We start from the raw sequence: 22919 nt of genomic DNA, 5'->3' as shown, positions 1-22919 counted from the left end.
GAAGGAGCTTCTAGAAGCTTCTTCATTTGTTCATGACAACATGAGAAAGACCCATTAAGAATTTTCAATAAAATTCTTATGAAATGAAATTAATCAACAAGGCCCAATTAATCTGATTTGGCCGAGTTACATTAAGTCATCAAATGACCTTGTCAAAAAAAATTTATTGACATTCATTTCATGCTATGTCTCAAAAGACAAAAATACCCTTTTGACAATTTTCGTTCTTGTTTTGACTTAGCTTCCAGTTTAACTATTCCTACTCGATGTGATTTGTGACAGTGACCTCATGGATCCAAATGAACAAAGCTTGAGCTAAATACTTGGACTCAAAAATTCACAAATCTTTTCCAAGTTTAGCTTAATGTCAACTGACTCCACTAAAGAGTTGACACTGAAAATCTCTCGGTTCAAATGAATTTATTTTCTACTCAAGAATTCAACCTAATTGTAATGAGTGGATCCACAGTATATTATCAGTGTTTACCCTTCATGAATATCATCAGCTAGTCGGGATTTACAAAATTACCATTTTACCCTTCTAGCTGTTATTTCCTCAACTCCTTTGTCGCTTGTGAATAAGTTAGAAACAATGTATTGACGAGGAGCTAACAAGTCACATTGTTTCATCCAAAAGAGTCAAGACTCAATTTGGACACTGGCCAGTTCATTTATTCACACTCCAAGGAACAAAGCATGAGGTGATATACATTGCATTTCAGCAATCTTGTACATGAATTCCATATCTATGAGAACTTCACAAAGTTACTCATGACATTCTCACAACTTAGTACTTCACCAATAGGCCTTGTTCGGAATCACATAGCGAGTCCGAACTCTGACTTTCTCAAATGAGAATACGTAAAGTGTGAAATGGCATGTCTCATTTCAGGATTAAGGTAAGCACGATGCGATTCATACGTAGTGACTTCGAGACATAAGAGGTTAAATGGTTTGTTCTTATCTTGTCTCTAGAAGTGCACTGGTCAATTCAGTACCTTCGGAAGATACGTAGAAGAACTATAGAGTCTCCAACTCTCAATGCCCCATAACCAGACATCATAGAGTCTCCTAACAATCGTACTGAGGTCAATAGTCCTTTGACCCTTAGATTGCGAATATATCGTTTTAAGCAAACTACGAAGAGTTTGTTCATGCAAATCTACATTTGTCTCTTCGTAAGTTGTTTAGTTTGTTTATGGACTAAAGACTAATGTTTTATCATAAAGCTTCAAACAGACACGGAAGAATGAATGAACGTTTCAACTTTTTATTAATGAATAAGCAATTACAAGCAAGAGTCTTCATGAGACTTTATTACATCAAATGTACAAAATAAAGGTTACAACTCTTCTTGTGGGCACCATTGACAACAAACTCCCACTTGACTCAAAGAAGATGTGTGTAGTCCTTCATGCCTAATCCATCTCGATGTTGGTCGAAGACCTTGTTCGCTAGGGCCTTTTTGTGAATGGATCTGCTAGGTTGTCCACCGTTGAGATCTTCTTCACTTCCACGTCTCCGCGCTGCACAATCTCTCGAATCAAATGGTATTTCCTCTCAATATGCTTAGAGCGCTTATGGCTTCGAGGTTCCTTTGAGTTAGCGACAGCCCCACTATTATCACAATAAAGGGTCATGGGCTCGTCGACGTTTAGAACAACTTCCAAATACTTAAGGAATTTTCTAAGCCATACAGCCTCTTTGGATGCTTCACAAGCAGCCACATATTCTGCTTCCATTGTGGAGTCAGCAATACAAGATTGCTTAATACTCCTCCGCAAAACAGCTCCACTATTAAGGATGAACACAGATCCCGAAGTGGATTTCCTGGAATCCTTATCCGCTTGAAAATCGGAGTCGGTATATCCCGTCATAGTTAGGTCAGTACCTGAGTATGTAAGCATCAAGTTCCTAGTTCTTCGAAGATACTTAAGAACATGCTTAACAGTAGGGCTGTACAAAACCGAACCGAAAATCGGATAAAACCGATATCCAAACCGAACCGAAACCGAAATTCGGAGCCACGTCAGCTAACCGAAATTCGGATTCGGATAACCGATCCGGTTTACAAAACTGGACCGGATATCGGATTTGATTTTGGAAAAATCTGGATATCGGATATTTAACCGATTTTTTTTAATTAAAAATAAATATATATTAAAACAAATTCATGTCACTATTATTAACACATGATGGTCAAGTTGTCATAGAAGAACAAACTTCTCATATATCAACTCATACTGCTACTATAACTTGATTATGTGATCTATAAAGGTAACACACAAATTCAATTGTTGTATGGTTTATTATGATCATTAGGGTAGTAATTTTAATTTTATATTATGATATTTACATGTGCAGGTAGTTGGAGACGAGTGTCCTTTTGAATTTTATTTTTTTACTCAGTTTTAGATTATGTATTGTCATTTTGGAGCTTTATAAGAGTCGTTTGTAGTCGTTTTTTGAATTTTTACAAACCGGATTTGGATTTTAGAAACTGGATATCCATTTTATAAAACTGGATATTAAACTGGATCTGAAATTTTACAAACTGGATAACCGAATTTTAAAAATTGGATACTGGACTGGATACTGGATTTAAGAAACCGGATAACCGAATATTCGGATAACCGAATTTCGGTTTTAGACTAAATTGGACCGGATACTGGATCGAGTTTTTAAAAACCGAAAATTCGGATTCGGATACTAAAATTGTCAAAAACCGAACCGAACCGATCCAGTTTCACCCCTACTTAACAGCAATCCAGTGCTCGGGTCCAGGGTTGGATTGGAAACGACTAACTACGCCAACGGCGAAGCAGATGTCAGGTCTAGTGCAAAGCATAGCATACATGAGGCTTTCTACGGCAGAGGCGTAAGGAATTTTCCTCATGTCTTCAATCTCTTGTGCAGTCTTGGGAGACTGGTCCTTAGAGAGTGACACTCCATGCCTAAAGGGTGTTTGGCCCTTCTTGGAGTCTTGCATCGAGAAGCGATCCATCACCTTATCAATATAAGATGCTTGAGAGAGCGACAAGGTTCGGTTTTTCCTATCTCGAAAGATTTGGATCCCCAGAATGTACGCGGCTTCTCCTAGATCCTTCATGTCGAATTGCTTTGCTAGCCAGACCTTAACCTCAGATAACTTACCCACGTCATTACCAATGAGTAGTATATCATCAACATATAGTACCAGAAACACAACTCTGCCTCCGTGTATTAACTTGTAAACACAAGGCTCATCTATTGACTATTCAAAGCCGAAGCTCTTTACAGTTTCATCGAATCTAATATTTCATGACCTAGATGCTTGCTTTAATCTATAAATGGACTTAAGCAACTCACAAACCTTGGTCTCTTGACCTTCTTCCACGAAACCGTCTGGTTGAGCCATGTAAATGCGCTCGTCAAGGTTGCAATTCAGGAAGGCTGTCTTGACATCCATTTGCCAGATCTCATAGTCGAGAGCTGCAGCTATGGATAGGAGTATGCGGATGGATTTAAGCATCGCGACTGGCGAGAAGGTTTCTTCATAGTCAATCCCTTCTTGTTGGGTATAACCATTCGCCACAAGTCGTGCTTTGAACGTCTCGACGTTCCCATCAGGACCCATTTTCTTCTTGTATATCCACTTACACCCTACGGGTTTAATCCCTTCAGGAAGGTCTACAAGTTTCCAGACTTTGTTGACATACATCGAGTGCATCTCAACTTTCATGACGTCAAGCCAAAGGTTTGATTCAGAACAAGCCATCGCTTGGCTATAGGAAACAGGATCATCCACGTCAGAGACGGCTACGAGAGAGTCTCCATAAGACATGTACCTGTCAGGCTTTTGAGTAGCCCTCCCACTACGTCGAAGTACTACTGGACGAGATTCTGAAGAGTTAGGTTGTGTTTCAGTTTGGGTAAGAACAGTTCTTACAGATGAGGTAGAAGCTTCCTCACCCAACTTTTCTTCAAGCACAATTTTGCTTCTAGGTTTTGCATCTTTCATAATGTCCTCATCAAGGAAACGAGCATTCGTGCTAACAAAAGTCTTATCGTCCTCAGGACTATAGAAGATGAAACCCTTGGTTTCCTTTGGATATCCCACAAACAGGCATAATTCTGACCTACTAGCCAACTTGCTAGTCTTTTGCCTTAGCACATGTGCAGGGCAACCCCAAATTCGGATGTGGCCCAGATTTACTTTACGGCCAGTCCATCGTTCATAAGGAGTACCAGGAACCGTTTTGGACGGAACTTGGTTCAGAATGTAAGCGGCTATTTTGAGGGCATATCCCCAAAACGAAAGAGGGAATGATGAGTAACTCATCATTGATCTAACCATCTCCATTAGAGTTCGGTTTCTTCTCTCTGACACTCTGTTTTGTTGAGGTGTGCCAGGTGCGGTAAGCTGAGAAGCGATTCCTTCTTCTTTAAGAAAGTCATCGAACTCTCCAGACATATACTCACCACCTCGATCAGATCGAAGTGTTTTGATCACTTTGCCAGTTTGCTTTTCCACTAAAGCCCTAAAGACCTTAAATACGTTAAAGGTCTCGGATTTGTGTTTGAGCAAATAGACAAAACCATATCGCGAGTAATCATCGGTGAAGGTAACGAAGTATTCGTATCCCCCACGTGCCTGTTGGCTGAGCGGACCACATACATCAGAATGTACTAGTTCCAGCAACTCAGTGGCTCTTCGACCCTAATCAGAGAAAGGTCGCTTAGTCATTTTTCCTTTTATGCAGGATTCACAAGTAGGTAGTGAACCTATTGCAGAGGCTTGGAGTGGACCGTCCCTCACAAGTCTCTTAATCCTATCTAGACTGATATGACCAAGTCTTAAATGCCATAGATGTGTTGATTTTGTTAGATCGGAGGATTCAGAGAGTTTGATCCTCTTTGGTTCCCTAATTAGATCATTATCTATTTCGGTGTCTAAAAGAGAAGGTTGAGTGGGATAGATGTAGAAAAGAGCATTCTTCATACATGCATCAGTGACAAAAGAATTATCAGGAAACGAAATACGAATTCCATTCTTAATGAACTTTAAACAATAATCATGCTCAAGAAGACGAGCAACGGATATTAATTTCTTCCCAAAGGTAGGAACAAAATAAACATTATTCAAGTTTAAAGTGCGGTCTTCAAAAGACAGCGTCACGGATCCCACAGCCTTCGCAGACACCAGACTCCCATCACCCCATTTGAAACAGAACTCGCATTCCTCTAAGCTTTTGGTTTTCTTGAAACCATTCAAGGAACAACAAATATGGTTAGTAGCAGCGGAGTCAAGAATCCACGTTGATACATTATCAGCTACTAAGCATGCTTCGATAACTAGTACAACACTATGTTCCTTTGCTTTGAGATAGTCAGGACAGTTCTTTTTATCGGCCTTGTGAGGCCTTTTCTTAGTTCCAGAGGCGAAGGCTTTTTTCTCAGTAGCATGTGCCTCTCCTTGATTCCTCTTTTTCTTAGTGAGACATACACCAGTGTGAAGTTCCTTCATAAGCTTGGTAACAGTGTACTCTAGCTTGTTTATGGAGTAGTTCATCTTGGAGGTATCAAGAGATGCGGGGAGAGTTTCTAAGATCATATCTATGGCATTCTTCCCATCAATCTCAGATCCTAGGATTTCCATTTTAATCAGAAAACTAATGATCAGTATCATAAAGTCTCCAACAGGAGTCCTAGCCTTCATATGACAGTTCATAAACTGTCGGACTGCTTGTTGCCTTGCTTGACGCCTTTGCCCTCCAAACATCTCATGGAGATTGTTGAGCATGTCGGCGGCAGTCTCGATGTCACGATGTTGCAGTTTCAGCATATTGTTCACAGATGCTAAGATACAGCACCTCACAATCTCATCGGATCGAAGCCAGGCCGCTAAGGCGTCTTTGTCCTCTTGAGTCGAATCATTATTCGTCAGAGGAGAACACGGGGTGATGAGTACCCTTTTGTGCTTGTTAATAGTAAGATGATATCGAGGTTAAGTTTCGAATCTACGTAGTTTTTGTTTTCGAGTTTGTTCGAGGAAAGGATGAACGAGAGAAGGTTGAGAGACATATTGCCTATATAAGTTGAAACAAGTTTATGATTAGTCTTTGGTTTAGGATTTAAGTTTCTTTAAGACTTTTGATAAAATCCAAAGGTGTCATAAACCAAACGATAATTTACTCCTTCGAGGGAAGGCCGCAAAAAATCTCCATTTATAAGTAAATGACACATCATTAATGCTTAGTCAAGATGTCAATACACCAATTTTGACCAGCCACCTTTTAAATTGGTTTGATCACTCACATCCTTTCGCAGGGCCTCGAGGGAGGATTACTAGGGATTGAGTCTAAGTGTGTAACCAACCACTTAGTCCAAAAGATTGACTTTGAAAAACAATCCGCCGAGGGGAGGTCTTGTCTCATTGTCTCACTTTCGGATTTAGCTCATTGAGCAATGATCAGTGCAAAGCGCCCTTGAGTACTCTCATTTAAGAGAGGGTCACGAGGATGACTCTTAGTCTAGCGACAATTGCACTTTTCATTAGTGTTGGGGATCGTGGGTTACAAACAACAAGTATAACCCTCCCACTTAGTTTTTGGAGTTGGTACATCGACTCTTATAAGTTCGGAAACGGTTTTCCTAGTTATAGAGCGATAGAGCGGACAACTAGAAAAGAATCCTAGATATTCATGTTCAGAGCAGTGTTAGTGCATAAAGGCACAAGGAACATACTCGGATCTTTTCCTATTTTCTATTTCGGGAAAGTGCGTGAGGGAAGTGTGAACTTCAACTCACTCGAACACTTGAAAGTTTGAGATTACACATCTTTTTATTTTTCGGCTCGTCTACAAAGAGACCTCCCACTCAAATTTTCAAGAGCATATAGATTTTGAACATATGTGATATATATATAGTTTTGAAAACATTTTGAAAACTTATTTGATTTGGATGACAAAATATTTTCGAGTTTGAAAACGAAAACGGTTTTTCAAAATTCAAACTAGTTTTGTAAAAATTCAATTTCAATTAAACTTTCAAAAATCAAAACATTAAATTTCAATTTCTGAACAGAGAGTTATGCCACTTTTACTGCGGGTTTTACTCCAGCTCGAAGAAAAAGAAATAATTAAAGCTTGATCCTTTTTAGGTGCGAAAAAGAATCGAGTGTAACGGAACGTTTTAGGATGTTGTTAAAGCTTTTATTTGTGTTTTATTAGCAAGGTAATAACATGGTATAAAAGGATAAACAACATGCATAAAACGATTCAAGTAAATAAAAGAAACTAGTAACACAAGAAAACTAGTCACAAAATTTACTCGAAATTTCTCAAACCTTTAAAACACGTTTTTCAATATAAAAAATTAAAAACTTTTAGAACTGATTCTAATGTGTTTTAAAAACATCCCAAACTCATAGAAAAACAACATGATTTTTAATTTAAAGGCATGAGCAATAAATTTTAAAAAAAATCTAAGATAACAATTCTAACTTGTCACAAAATTAGTAAACTTTCGAAAACGATTTTCAAGCTCATAATTTTAAATACATGTACATGCATATCTTTGACCATAGCTCTGATACCATTTGTTGGAATTGATCTAGGGTTTAAGAAAAAGTTTAATGTTTCGTTACGCGGCGGAATTTTAAAATTTTCTTTTTCAAGTAAAACAGTTTTTACTAACCTAGACAAAGAGCAAGTACATATAAATAAAACTAATATGAGCATAGAAGTTTACTAACCTTTTTAGACGCTTGAACGTTGAGAAGATTTTGGAAAAAGGTTGCAACGTTCGTCTCCCCTAGCAGCTCGTCTCTCTTCCTTCCTCGGCAACTCGAGCTACCACGAAAGTTTCTATCACTAAATCACTCGAGAGAAAATGAATTAGTGAGTGGGCACTTTTAAACACTACGACTTAAGAACGAGTCTCGAAGTCGTAGAGCTAAACACTAGGTCAACTGAGGACCTATGTGCCAAAACAATAAAACGAAATTGACTAGAGAGAGAGAGAGAGGATCGGCCAACAATGTCTAGAGAGAGAGTCTCTCAATCTCTAACTTATGTTGGATGAATGAAATGAAGGGAATGAGGCCTCTATTTATAGGGGAGGCTTTACCTTCAATAAGGTAGTTTTCTTTTTCATTGAATATCACATATTCATGAGCAAATATTGCTCTCCTTCCCTTAGAGTCACACGGCCAAACAAGCTTCTAGAAGCCTTTGGATTTGTTTCCTCTTTTGTTCCCTTCCTTACTTGGCCGAAATTCCCATCACCATGCATAGGAAATTTGTTTCCTCTTTTTCTTTTGGAAAGTATCTAAATACATTTATGCACAAAATATTCTCTCTTTCTTTTGGTATGTTGGGCGCCCAAGGCTTCTCTAGAAGGAGCTTCTAGAAGCTTCTTCATTTGTTCATGACAACATGAGAAATGCCCATTAAGAATTTTCAATAAAATTCTTATGAAATGAAATTAATCAACAAGGCCCAATTAATCTGATTTGGCCGAGTGACATTAAGTCATCAAATGACCTTATCAAAAAAATTTATTGACATTCATTTCACGCTATGTCTCAAAAGACAAAAATACCCTTTTGACAATTTTCGTTCTTGTTTTGACTTAGCTTCCAGTTTAACTATTCCTACTCGATGTGATTCGTGACAGTGACTTCATGGATCCAAATGAACAAAGCTTGAGCTAAATACTTGGACTCAAAAGTTCACAAACCTTTTCCAAGTTTAGCTTAATGTCAACTGACTCCACTAAAGAGTTGACACTGAAAATCTCTCGGTTCAAATGAATTTATTTTCTACTCAAGAATTCAACCTAATTGTAATGAGTGGATCCATAGAATATTATCAGTGTTTACCCTTCATGAATATCATCAGCTAGTCGGGATTTACAAAATTACCATTTTACCCTTCTAGCTGTTATTTCCTCAACTCCTTTGTCGCTTGTGAATAAGTTAGAAACAATGTATTGACAATGAGCTAACAAGTCACATTGTTTCATCCAAAAGAGTCAGGACTCAATTTGGACACTGGCCAGTTCATTTATTCACACTCCAAGGAACAAAGCATGAGGTGATATACATTGCATTTCAGGAATCGTGTACATGAATTCCATATCTATGAGAACTTCACAAAGTTACTCATGACATTCTCACAACTTAGTACTTCACCAATAGGTCTTGTTCGGAATCACATAGTGAGTCCGAACTCTGACTTTCTCAAATGAGAATACGTAAGGTGTGAAATGGCATGTCTCATTTCAGGATTAAGGTAAGCACGATGCAATTCATACGTAGTGACTTCGAGACATAAGAGGTTAAATGGTTTGTTATTATCTTGTCTCTAGAAGTGCACTGGTCAATTCAGTACCTTCGGAAGATACCTTCGGAAGGTTAAATAGTTTTGGAATTCTCTATGGTCCATTAATGCTCCTACGAAGCTTAAGGTGTTTATGTGGCAGACTATGCAGGGCATTCTCCCGACTAGCTGATGATATTCATGAAGGGTAAACACTGATAATATTCTGTGGATCCACTCATTACAATTAGGTTGAATTCTTGAGTAGAAAATAAATTGATTTGAACCGAGAGATTTTCAGTGTCAACTCTTTAGTGGAGTCAGTTGACATTAAGCTAAAAATGGAAAAGGTTTGTGAACTTTTGAGTCCAAGTATTTAGCTCAAGCTTTGTTCATTTGGATCCATGAGGTCACTGTCACAAATCATATCGAGTAGGAATAGTTAAACTAGAAGCTAAGTCAAAACAAGAACGAGACAAGTTTTACGAAAATTGTCAAAAGGGTATTTTTGTCTTTTGAGACATAGGATGAAATGAATGTCAATAAATTTTTTGACATGGTCATTTGATGGCATGCATTCACTCGGCCAAAATTAGTTTAATTGGGCCTTGTGGATTAATTTCATTTCATGAGAATTTTATTGAAAATTCTTAATGGGCTTTTTTTATGTTGTCATGAACAAGTGAAGAAAATTCTAGAAGCCTTTCTAGAAGATTATGGGCGCCCATTACCCAAAGGAAAAGAGAGAATATTTTGTGCATAAATGTATGAAGATACTTGCCAAAAGAAAAAAGATGAAACAAATTTCCTCAAAGAGGAAAAGGGAAATTCGGCCAAGTGGGTCAAGGGAGAAGCAAATAAAAGAGGAAACAAATCCAAGGCTATGCATGGAACCTCTTGGCCGCCCAAATGAAAGAGGAAATAAGGCAATATTGCTCATGAAAATATGTGATATTCTATAGAAGAGAAAATTACCTTATTGAAGGTAAAGCCTTTCCTATAAATAGGAGCCTTATTCTTCTCATTTCATTCATCCCAAGTTTTAGAGATTTGAGAGCTTCTCTCTCTAACTTGGCCGATCCTCTCTCTCTCTCTCTCTAAGTTCTTTTCATTTTTGTTTTGGCACCTAGGTCCTCATTTGACGTAGCGTTATTAGCTCTTCGATTTTGAGACTTGTTCTTGAGTCGTAGTGTTTAAAAGTGCCCACACCCTAATTCTTTTTTCTCTCGAGTGATTATAGTGATAGAAACTTTTGTGGCTGCTCGAGTTGGCGAGGAAAGAATAGACACGTGCTGCGAGGGAGACGAACGTTTTCAACCTTCCGAAGGCTCATCAACGTTCAAGTTTCTAAAAAAGTAAGTAAATTTATTATGCTCATAATAGTTTTTATTTACGTGTACTTGATCTTTGTCTAGGTTAGTAAAATCGTTTTACTTGTTAAAAGAAAATTTTTAAAATTCCGCCGCTTACCCGAAGCGTTAAACTTTTTCTTAAACCCTAGATCAATTCCAGCACCTTCTGCAACTAGGCAAGTTTTGGAATTCTCTATGGTCCATTAATGCTCCTCCGAAGCTTAAGGTGTTTATGTGGCGGACTATGCAGGGCATTCTCCCAACATACAACGCCCTTGCAGATGGAGGAGTCAAATGTTAGCGGAAGTGTCCCTTTTGCAACGGCAACGAAACGGCATACCATGCTCTTCGCGAGTGAAAACGGACCAAAAAGGTATAGCAGTCCACCTTTTTTTTTTTGCAACTGGCTCTTGGACCCTGGGGATAAGCGAATTGAGAAGTTTATTCAGGATCAACTCACCAGGAGCGATCGTACTCTTCGCGGCTGTTTGCTTGACCATTTGGTGGGACAGTAACGGTTTTATCCATGGAAGAGAAAGTCAGCCCCCGGAAAAGATTCCCAGTGGCTCTGAAGCTTCCAAAACGGGAGATACCCGAAACATAGTGCAGCCACCAAGAAAGCCCAGAACAATGTGAAATGGCAGCACCTAGAACCGGGGAAACTCGAGTTAAACGTGGACGCATCCATTCCCGCTCAAGGCACCGGGACTGGTTTTGGGGGAATGGGGATGTGGTTCCCAACGTCTTCGAGCAAGCGGTCGCGGAATGCATGGCAATGAGGGAGGGTCTGCGGTTTTCCAAAACGCTTGGCCTTGTGGTGGACGAGCTAGAAAGCGACTGCTCCGAAGGAGTTTCATCGTCCCGACCAATGGAAGCATTGGTGGAGATAGTTGTGCACTCTTACGGGAAACTGGTGGAGGCCGCTGCTGCTACGTCCCTAACGTTGCTCATGTACTCGCTCGGCAGAGTTTTAATTTTGAATTACATGTTAGCTACTTATTTGAGGTTCCTTTATGTATTTCCAACATTTTAGCTACCGATTCTAGTGCTTCTCATTGATTAAAGGATTTCTCTTTTTCAAAAAAAAATAATAATAATAATAAACTAACCGCTATACACATTTTTTCATGTTTCCATATCCTCTCTCTCTCAAGAATAGAAGTAAAATAACTCTGAACAATGAAAAGAAGTAAAAAAAAAAAAAAAAATTAAGGAAAATAAGTAAATAACCGTGGAAAAGTTGAAGACAATCGGAATTTTATGGGATTAAAGCTTTTTTTTTTTATTTAATTGGTATTTATGATATATTTTTTACAAAGTCGTTATGTCTTCATCTGAAAAATCTATCACAAGATTCCGTAGTTAGTAGTTACTGATGTATTTAAGCTATTTTGCGCAACTAGGACATATTGAATATAAAATGATCAAGGAGCTTTTATCATTCCATTTCACAAAAAGTCTAATTTCACAGCGATTATTAGCCGAACCGTTCATCCATTCTCACTTCATTTACATCCAATACAAAACTCACAATACAAGCCAAAAAAAAATTGAGTACGAATCAACCAATTCACCTCTCAAATACCTTCATTCCCAAACTATTCGATCCTCTCTTCACTGACGCTGAGCCCTTCCATTGCTTCGGCGACTCCACAGCTGGTCTCGGCAAGTACCTGCGGGTCGTTGTAGTGCCTCACGGCCTGAACAATCCCTCTGACTCGCTTGTACGGATCAGGAGCCTCGAAGACCTCAACACCAACGAACACCCCGTCGCAGCCGAGCTGCATCATCATGGCCGCGTCGGCCGGAGTCACGATCCCGCCGGCGGCGAACATCCCCACCGGAAGCCGCCCCATCTGCTTGGTCTGAGCCACCAGGTCGTACGGCGCCGAGATGGCCTTGGCGTACGCGAAGACCTCGTCGTCGTCCATGCCGCTCAGCACCCTGATCGCTCCCATCACCGACCGGACGCTCCGCACGGCCTCCGCGACGCTCGCCGCCGCCGCCGACGTGTCGCCCTGAGCCCTGACCACGGTGGCGCCCTCCCGGACGCGGCGGACGGCCTCGCCGAGGTCTCGGCAGCCGCAGATGAAGGGCGTACGGAAGTTGTGCTTGTTGATGAAGTGTTCCTCGTCCGCCGCGGAGAGACACTCGCTCTCGTCGATGTAGTCAACTGATATGGCTTCCAGGATCTGCGCCTCCACGAAATGCCCGATCCTCGACCGTGCGATCACCGGGATCGACACCGATCGCTTGATCTCCTTTATCGTCGACGGATCGACCATGCGAGAGATTCCTGATTCTACTCCTTCCACGATGACGACGGCACAAGCGCCGGCGTCCTCGGCGAGCTTGGCCTGCTCCACGGTGGCGACCTCGAAGATCGCGCCGCCGCGGAGCACCTGAGCGATGCCGACCTTGATGGAGAAAGGATTCTTCTTGGCGTCGGTTATGGCCGTGCTGTTGTAGAGCGTCACCACGCCGCCGTCTTCCTCTGCCATTTTGTCCGGTGTTTGTTGAAATGCGTAAACGAACTCGGAATTGAAATGTGAATTACTTGGGGGTTTTCGATTCGAGTTTGAATTTATAAGAGGGTAAAGAACAGTGTATTCGAGAAGGAAGATGGCAGAGACATCTAGAAGAATAGGGTGTGAGATCTTCAGTTAGTTCCAGATGTTTCTTTGGCGTACCGTTTTTAAGGACTTTCTTTGGATTTATAATTGATAAAAAAAAAAAAAAAAAAAAAAAAAAAAAAAAAAAGTCGGATGTTTTTTTTTTTTTTTTTTTTTTTTTTTTTCTTTTGGCCCCCATTTCCATGAAACTTCGTCTTCTCTAACTGATTGCAATCTATGTAGCTTCCGACCCTGATGGACGACATTCGATTACGTATTTCTTCTCTTATGTAAGGGAATGGCCAATGGGCATTGAAATTAATGAGGTGGAATGGAATTCAAAGGGCAATTAGGTCGTGTAGCACGTTCTCCTTTAAAAAATAATCCAAATTTCATTAATAAATTTTTTAACTTTTAACTAAAATTTTAAAAAGAGCTAAGTGAATGGATAATTGCAACAATTTTTTCTAAAATAAATGTGAAAATTTTAAATTAATGGACTTGTCGGGCTTTTTATTTATTTATTAATTTTGATCAACGTTTTAAATGTCATCGAAATTCGGCGAATTTTTCCGACGCTGTCGCTGCCCGTGGACTGACAGTCGACGAAGACATGTTTTCCTGTTTCGTCATTGTTTGTCATTCGAGTTTCGACGAAACGACAAGTAGTTCGGCGGATAAACGGTCGTCGTTTTTCGTTTCACAAAAATTTAGAAACTAGTCAAAATGCGTCTAATATTCGAAGAAAATCAAGAAAAAAATCGTTGAGCGATTTTCAGGGAAGAGCAGACGCGGTGGAGACCTTTCGAACGTCAGCGAGTTTCGGCAAAAATCTTCCCCGCTGATGTCGTTTCGCCACGCTACAATTGAAGAACGTGAAGAAGCCGATGACAGTCGACTGTTTCTAGCGAAGAGAGAGAGAGAGAGAGAGAGAGAGAGAGAGAGAGAGAGAGAGAGGTATGTTATGTTTTTTGTAATTCAATGTTTTAACCTCTGTGTTGGAAAAATAAGTACAAACAAATTAGGATGTAGTCTCGGAAAACCAAAAAAATTAACAAAGGTGTATTGTTTTTTTATTTTATATATAATATGTTTCTCCAAAAAAGCAATGTAATGTAATGCAATAATGAGTAATATACACTACTACATATATTACATTGGAAGACGTGAAATTTAAGACGTTCTTAAAAATGTACGACTTTAATAGTCTAAATTTTCAAATGATTTTGCAAATCGTATAGAAAACGACTCCAACGAGCTTTTAAAGACGTTAAAATAATGACTTTAAAATATCGATATAAGATCTTTTAAGTCAATTACAAAATGACTCCAATTACTTATATGTTTCTAAGACGTTTAAATTTTAACTTTAAAAAACATTTTAAGTATTTTTTAAAACGACTTTAAAAATAGATATTTTCTTTTAAGTCATTTTATAAATGTCTTCATATATCTTTTGAAGTTATTTTTATAGATGTCATCAAAATATTTGTTTTAGGTCATTTTGTAACCGTCTTTAAAAATATCAACATTAATTCAAATGGATTTAAAAATATGTTATATGAAGCCTTTTTTTTAATGATGACTTTAAAACGTATTTACAACATCATCTACGTGGACAAGCTAATTTTCGTTCCTCTGTAACTTTTTTTTTTCTTTTAAGAAAGTTGATTTTAAGGCATAAATTAAAATATTATAATTATTTGTTTATTATTCATATTCATTTTAAACAAAATGAAACCGATTTGTTTATTAAACCGTAAAATAGTGTTATTTCCCGATGAAAGTTGAAACCGTCAAAATTTGTTTTGACTTCTGCGTTTTTCTTTATTTATCTTCTTTCCTAGTAGAAGAGTCGATCAAGCCAGCCAATAAATCGAGAAGATACGCTTGTAGGGGAGGGAAAGAGAAGATTTGGAAATCCTAGCCTCTCAAATTCAATCTGAGCCGCTCCAAACACATCCCTGGAAACAGGCCACTATTCACAAATCGAAGGACCCAGGAGCATCAACCGATGAGGGAGCGAAATAGTGCTGCTGACACCGCCACCATCGTGGGCCATTCCATCCTCGTGGAAAAAAGGAATTCGTTCACCGTCCCCACTCCATCTCGGCAAAAGATAATGAGGAATAGCAGGTTAGGCTGTTGTGGTTTTTATTATTTGATTCCGTTGATTTTTCTCTCTTATTGTTGATTTTGAATGTGAATGATGGAACATTGTGCATGTTCGCATTATGAATCGTGCTTGGATTTCCATTATCGATATTCTGGATATTTTGGGGTAATTTTTGAATTGTTAATGATGGTTTCGACGAAGCCACCCAAGTGCTCGACCAAATTCCCCACAGAACATATTGTTTTCAATTTTGACGAAGTCCCGGCATTAGAACAAGAAGGACATATGGATGAGCGACGAAGGCGACGATGTCGCTTGGTTTCTGTAGCAGTGTGCAGGGCTGTGAGAATACCTATTGAGAATCATCAAAAAGGTAAATAGCACATCCTTTAAATTTACTGGTAAGATTTGTGTGTCATATTCTTATGTGCGGATCCAGAGTCTGGAATGGTTACTTTGTGTGAGAAATAGATTATATTACTTCAAAATGGCTTTATTTTTTATCAATTAAAAATTGTATATATTGTGGCAGGAGATTGTGGTAAAAGATCAAAGGAAATGGTTGCGGTCTTCAATTTTTTTTTAATGACGATCATTGACGCTTCATTTGTGCTGCGGAAGTATGGCTTCCATTGGGATTAAAGAACATAGAAGTCATACGGAACTTGCTCAATATATATATACACACACATATATATATATATATATATAAACATTATTGTATGTAATTTTTTGTTATCATTCTTGTAAATTCAAATTGTATTAGTATTTCAAAATTTTGTTTTTATGTTTAGTGTTATTTTGGCGCTTTATACTTCCACATCATCATACTATTTTGATATTGCAGAATCATTTATTTATAAGAAAATAATTTATTTTCTAAAGCATTTATGTATGACATTAAATAGATGTCCTATTCGTAAATATAAACGTGTCCACGTCAATATTTTCATGTCTACATGGCATCTTTTTGAAGTCTTTTATTTAATAAATTTGGAGACGTTTTCCTTAGACATTTAGTGACACTTTTTAAAAGTCATAATAACTGTCTCCACATCAGCAATTTTTTTCCTACGTGGACCCTTTTTTTAAGTCATTTTATTAGTTATTTGAAGTAATTTTTGTTAGAGATTTGAAGACGTTTTTTAAAATGTCTTCAATTACATAAACTTTTTAAGTCACTCACTTAGAGGTCGTTTTCTGATACGACTTCAAATCTATTTTAAGTCGTACTTTTAATGTCTTAAAAAATATAATGTTTGTAGTAGTGATATGTACAATGTCCAACTGCCAAGTAGTACAAATAAAAATATTTTGAAAGAATTAATAAAAATTTAAAATATAGGATGAAATAAATATATAAAAAGAATGTATACTATTGTGAGGGATTTTCCCACGTCCGAAAAACACGAAGGCCCAACCCAAACGACGTGGCATGATAGGCCCGATCAAAAGGAGGAATCGGAAACATCGACCCCGAAGTATCAAGGAGGATCGATCTCGAAATACCTAAGCAGGGTCGACCTTGAAACATCCAGGCTGGGTCGATCCCGAAACATCCAGGTTGGATCGGCCGTATGGCTGACCGACGATTACTAGCGATTCCGGCTTCATGTAGGCGAGTTGCAGCCTACAATCCGAACTGAGGACGGCCTCGAAACATCCAGGCTGGGTCGATCTCGAAATATTCAGGCTGGGTCGATCTCGAAATACCTAGGCAAGGTCGGCCTCGAAACATCCAGGCTGAGTCGATCTCGAAACATCCAGGCTGGGTCGATCTCGAAATATCCAGGTTTGATCGAAGTACCTAGGCAAGGTCGGCCTCGAAACATCCAGGCAGGATCGATCTCAAAGTATTTAGGCAGGATCGATCTCGAAGTACCCAGGCAGGGTCGATCTCGAAACATCTAGGCTGGGTCGATCCCGAAGCATCCAGGCTGGATCGACCTCAAAGTCCCCAGGCAGGGTCGATCTCGAAACATCTAGGTCGGACCCGAAGTACCCAGGCTGGGTCGGTCACGAAGCATCCAGGCCGAATCGATCTCGAAGTATCCAGGCTGGACCGACCCCGAGGTATCCAGGGGGCGCCTCGACGTCCTTCCAGGCAGGCTATCGTCCTTGCCTCCACGAAAAGGAAAGGGAAAACGACAAACCTTCCCCAACACTCACCACCTCACTATAAATACCTGAGAAAACACTTGTCAAGGGCTGGCTTTCTCTCTCTCGAACTAGAATATCCCAAATTCTCTATTCAGCTATTTCCCTCTCTAAAAAACACCTTTGAGACCGTAGTCAAGAACAAAATGAATCAAAGCCACTTCACACACACAATTTCACACAAAAAAGAGGAACAATCTACTTCCATTCTCTCTAGAGTGGGAGAAGAAAAACTTACTCTCTCTCCAAACCCAAGGCTCTAAGCCAAATCATATTCCTTCTACAAGAGTGTCCAAGAACTCGAGAAATCAATTCTCAAGTTCTTCACTTGATAAGAGGAATATTCCATTACTAATCTCACAGATTCGAAGACATGTGGCCAAGTCCGCTCACGTCACGTGTCCATAAGTGTTAATCCAAAAAACGGCTTAACATTTTGGCGCTAGAAGGAGGGGATCCCGAGAACGACCACGTATGGGTTCTCTACCAGCAAGAACTCTTTTTTCTCAGGTACCTAGGAGCTACCACCACATCAAAAAACTACCATGTCAAACCGCGCGGCTGTCTCCGAGAGTGGCGCTCCCCGGCGAGCGGAGAGTGTGGCGCTCCACACGCGAGCGCGAACCCAGGCAAGGCAGGAACAGGAGCAATGAGCCCCACCGACGAGCGCAGCCCCGTCAACGACCGTTGCCCCAACGGCCAACCCGAACACCACCGACGTGGTAAACCCCACCGACTCAGTGTTCATCGAGCGAGACGACCGGATGGAGCGTCTCGAGAACAGCCTATTCTTGCTAACAAGCGAGTTCGCAAGAGACAGGGAAGAGCGAGCCATGAGGCGCCACGCCCGAGAGAGAGGCGCACTGGTGCAGGATGTCTACTCGGAAGGCCAGGGACGCGAGCAAGGGCAAGCGAGGGGAACGTAGACAGCCCGCGAGCGGGTGCTGTAGCGCTCGGAGGCTCGCCGCGACGAGGGGCGGAGAGACCCACGCTCGCAATCCCGCGTCATCCTTCCTCAAGCTACTCATTCCGCGGCAGAGGCAGGGACCGAGTCCCGAATGTCCGCCTTCGAACGCCTAGGACAGGGGGAGGAGGTCGCCGACAGCGGAGACGTGCGGAGGTTTTCGCCACCCCAACGTACCAGGTCGCCAGGATGTCTGGAGCCGAACGTGGACTTAATTAAGGCGTCACCTCAACGCTCGGTGGGAAATCCCAAGGAACCAAGCCACCCCGGAGACACATGGACTTCAGGAAATCGCCTCCGGCAACAGCGGCGCCGACACCGCCCGCTCCGCACGCCACCCAGGCGTCAAACGAAAGAGGGCGCACCACCAGGTTCGTGCTAGCCATCACAACAGCCGGAACGACGAGTTGATGAACATGGTCAACGTGCTAAGGGAAGAAGTACGAGAATTGCGGGCGACACAGACAAGGACCCCGCTCGTCAGGAGCATGATCGAAGGCGTAGCCTCGTCGTTCGCAGCGCACGTGCTCGCCGAAGACGTCGGAGAGAGTTTCCATCCGCTCGCTATGCCACTTTACGACGGAAGCTCGAACCTCATCTACCACATCCACCAATACCAAACTAACAGGAGGATGGCTGGACAGTCACCATCAACAATGTGTCGGGCGTTCTGCCTCACACTCACTGGCACCGCGTTCGAGTGGTTCCAAAGGCTCGGACGCGGGTCGATCCAGTCATTCAAGGATCTCCAAGAGAGGTTCCTCACTCGTTTCTCTGCATCGCGAGTACGAAGGAAGGAGAAGTCCTACCTCTTGACGGTTAAGCAGGGCGGCTCCGAGACGCTCCAGCATTATCTCAACCGGTTCATCGAAGAATCTAACAAAGTAGATGACTATGAGGATAGCGACGCCATATATGCCTTCATCGACGGCGTGCGGGCTTGCGATCTCTTGACGTCGTTGGTGAAGCAGCGACCCACCACGATGACAGAGCTCATCTCCCAGGCCACCCAACACCCACCCAACACATCTCGGTCGAGGAGTACTATGAAAGCCAAAGAGTACGAGAGTGGGGGAACCGCCGCAAAGACGACGACGAGGGTGACGATGACCAGCGAAGAAAGAAAAGTCGGAACTCCAGTGCCGCGGTCTCGAACGTCCGACCCTCACCGAAACAAAGACCCCTATTGGTCGAGAAGTTCCAGAGGAACGCTGACTTCACACCGCTCAAGACCACGCCGGACCGAATCCTGGCCCTGCATGGAGATATGTTCACCGAGCCTCGACCATTGGTGAAGGACCCATCATAGCGCAACAAGAACAAATATTGTCACTTCCACAAGGACCATGTCCATCTCACCGCCGAATGCATCCAGCTCAGAAGGCAAATCGAGAATCACATCCAAAACAGCGAGTTGAAGGAATTCGTGATGTCGATGGTCGCCAACCCGAACCCCGCACCAAGGAGACAAGCTCCCCAAGACGACAAGTGACAAGAGCGTGGGAAGGAGGTCATGGCAAGCAGGAGCAATAATGACAGCGCCCGAGGCAACACCGCTAATGCCCCGGTCAACCTCGTGACCACCATTTTCAGAGGACCCGAGGCGGGAGATACCTCGCACGAGCGAAAGAACTACGCGCGAGCGACGGCCGAAGAGGGCCCTTCCCATCACATCAATCTCACTCAAAGCAAATGGCCGACCACGCCATATGAGACGATCCACTTCACAGAAGAGGAGGCTCGTCAGGTAATGCACCCGCACAACGATGCTATTGTTGTCAGGGCGCAAGTGGCGAATAATATGGTAAGAAGGGTCATCATCGACAATGGGAGCTCAGCCGACATCTTGTTCAAGGCAGCTCTCGATCGTATGGACCTCGGCGAGATCCACCTGACCCCAGTCAAAACCCCACTCTTTGGCTTCGCAGGAGAATGCGTCTACACGGAAGGCTCCATTAACCTGCTAGTCACATTTGGACATGAGGAGGGAGCCCAAACCACGCGTTTGGTAAACTTCCTAATAGTGGACCGACCTTCCGCCCATAACGCGATCATAGGACGGCCGACGCTCAACAAGCTTCGCGCAGTCACCTCGACGTACCACCTCCTCATGAAGTCCCGACGCTGATAGGGGTAGGAGTGATGCGAGGTAGTCAAGCCAACTCCAGGATGTGCCACGTCCAAGGATCCCGAGTTAAGAAAGACGACGTAATGATAGGAACCATATGCTAGGTCGGAGACGACAACACCACCGAGCTTGGCGAGGCACGAACATTCGAGGACTTGGACCCGAGGGAGGAAGCCGACACCAAAAAAGTGGAAGCTTTGAGTGACCTCATCCCGTAACACTCGATGACGCCAAACCCGAACAGGTTGTCATGATCAGAGCACACCTGTCGGTCGAGCTGGAGAACCAACTTAAAGCGTTCCTCCGGGAACACAAGGACGTCTTCGCATGGACGCATACAGACATACCGGGAATCGACCCGGAGATCATCACCCACCGACTCAAAGTGCTCCCTGGAGAGAAGGGAAAGATAAAAAAAAAAAAAAAGAAGATCTTTCAACCCCGAAAGGTATCTTGCGATCAGCTAGGAAGTCGAGAAGTTGATCACCGCCAAACTCATCCGCGAAGCCAAGTTTCCTAGTTGGGTCTCCAACGTGGTAATGGTGAAGAAGTCAAACGGAAAGTGGCGAATATGCATCGACTACACCGACCTCAACAAGGCATGCCCGAAAGACTGCTTCCCTTACCGAGGATCAACCAGCTGGTCGACTCCATTGCAGGGCACGAGCTCTTGAGGTTCATGGACGCCTACTCGGGATACAATCAAATTAGGATGTATGAATTGGACGAGCTAAAGACGACATTCACCACTGATCGAGGGCTATTTTGCTACCAGGTAATGCCGTTCGGGCTGAAGAACGCTGGAGCCACTTACCAACGCTTGGTAAACCAAATGTTCGCCAAGCAAATAGGGAAGACGATGGAGGTTTACGTTGATGACATGCTCGTCAAGAGCCTCAGAGCACCGGACCATGTCAAAGATTTGAAGGAAACCTTTGCTCTCCTTCGAAAATTTAGGATGAAGTTGAACTCGAACAAGTGCGCGTTTAGTGTCGAGTCAGGAAAGTTCTTGGGGTTCATCGTCAATCAACGAGGAATCGAGGCCAACCCCGAAAAAATACAAGCCCTCCTGGATATGAGGTCTCCAACCAAGTCGAAAGAGGTCCAAAGCCTTATCGGACGCGTGGCCGCGTTGAGTCGGTTCGTCTCCAAAGCCACCGATCGATGTCAGCCCTTCTTCCAGGCCATCAAAGGGGGAGCCAACTTCAGCTGGACCAAAGAGTGCGAGGCCGCGTTCCAAGACCTGAAGGCTTACATCGCTACGCCACCACTCCTGGCAAAGCCAAAAGATGGCGAGACCCTTTATTTGTACCTTTCTGTATCCACAAAGGCAGTTAGCGCGGTCCTCGTCCGGGAAGAAGAAAGGACACAGTGGCTCGTATATTATGTAATCAAGGCGCTCCTAGACGCTCAGACGCGATACTCGGAGATAGAGAAACTCTTCATTGCTCTGACGATGTCCACGAGGAAGCTCCGGCCATATTTTCAAGCACACCAAATGATGGTGATGACCGAGTACCCGATCAAGAAAGCGCTGCAAAAGGGCACCTCAACGAGAATGGCCGTCTGGTCCAGGAGCTAGGAGAATACGGGGTGGAGTTCCAGCCAAGGGTCGCGATTAAGGGACAGGTCGTCGCCGACTTCATCGCCGAATTCACTTACGATGTAAATCTGTACCAAGACGAGGAAGACAAGCAAGAAGAAAGGACAGCGGGGGACAAGGATCCGAAAAAGAAAAGGAAAGCCGCCCCCGATGGGCCGGTCTGGAACGACGGTAGGGAGATTAGACACCCGTGGAACGCAGAACATCTTCGCCGATACTACCAATAGGCCGTGGCGCCAAGGCACCTGAAGGCTGACAAGCGACAAGGCCAGAACAACAAATCAAGTCTTTTCCAGTTTTTTAGTTTTCCAAAAGCAGCCATCGGCCCAAATGTACTTTGAATTTTTCAAAAGCAGGCCATGCGCCCAATTAATGAATGAAGTCGAAATTCACGTTCAGTTTGCAATCTTTAGCTCCTAACTTTTCATACAATTTAAACAAAATTGCATAAAAACTGTGGGGTTAATAGAGTAAGACAAACACTAAGCACAATGCAAAACGTAACGACGAAATAAAAAAAATATGCGTACATGTGAAAATGCAGGAATGCAGGCATAACAAGCATGCCAACGAGGGGCTCGCGGCGTCAAGCCCCAAATGCACCTCAAAGCGTCCACGAAATCCGAGAAATGGGGTTTCGTAGTATTGAAACCCCGAACATAGCTCAAAGAATTCTGTGCAAATC

At 42.3% G+C, this 22919-nt stretch overlaps 2 protein-coding genes across 2 annotated transcripts; one reads left to right on the top strand and one right to left on the bottom strand.

The window, feature by feature from the left end:
- Positions 1-12075: 12075 nt before the first annotated feature.
- On the bottom strand, positions 12076-13385 carry PDX1.2 (pyridoxine biosynthesis 1.2). Its single transcript, XM_089627320.1, is given in 1 exon segment — positions 12076-13385. A coding segment is annotated over 1 exon segment (924 nt). The 5' UTR covers positions 13156-13385; the 3' UTR covers positions 12076-12231.
- A 6868-nt stretch (positions 13386-20253) lies between these two features.
- On the top strand, positions 20254-21305 carry LOC149385076 (uncharacterized). The gene is made up of 3 exons (XM_089626236.1): positions 20254-20511; positions 20876-21016; positions 21099-21305. The coding sequence occupies exons 1-3, from the start codon at positions 20254-20256 to the stop codon at positions 21303-21305; spliced, it is 606 nt and encodes a 201-aa protein (XP_089482362.1).
- Positions 21306-22919: the final 1614 nt, after the last annotated feature.

Source organism: Urtica dioica, chromosome 9, assembly GCF_054948205.1.
Source record: "Urtica dioica subsp. dioica isolate 48M chromosome 9, U.dioica_male_clone48M_v1_H2, whole genome shotgun sequence".
Lineage (NCBI taxonomy): Eukaryota > Viridiplantae > Streptophyta > Magnoliopsida > Rosales > Urticaceae > Urtica > Urtica dioica.
The sequence above is the reverse complement of the archived record's forward strand: the minus strand, read 5'-3'. Positions and strand labels throughout refer to the sequence as shown.

Bases quoted from the DNA above. Each gene is read 5' to 3' on its own strand.
- LOC149385076 (XM_089626236.1), top strand. From the start codon at position 20,254: ATGCACCCGCACAACGATGCTATTGTTGTCAGGGCGCAAGTGGCGAAT. The intron at 20,512-20,875 runs GTAAACTTCCTA...AAACCCGAACAG, and splicing joins GAGCCCAAACCACGCGTTTG to GTTGTCATGATCAGAGCACA. The intron at 21,017-21,098 runs GTGCTCCCTGGA...GCGATCAGCTAG, and splicing joins TCATCACCCACCGACTCAAA to GAAGTCGAGAAGTTGATCAC.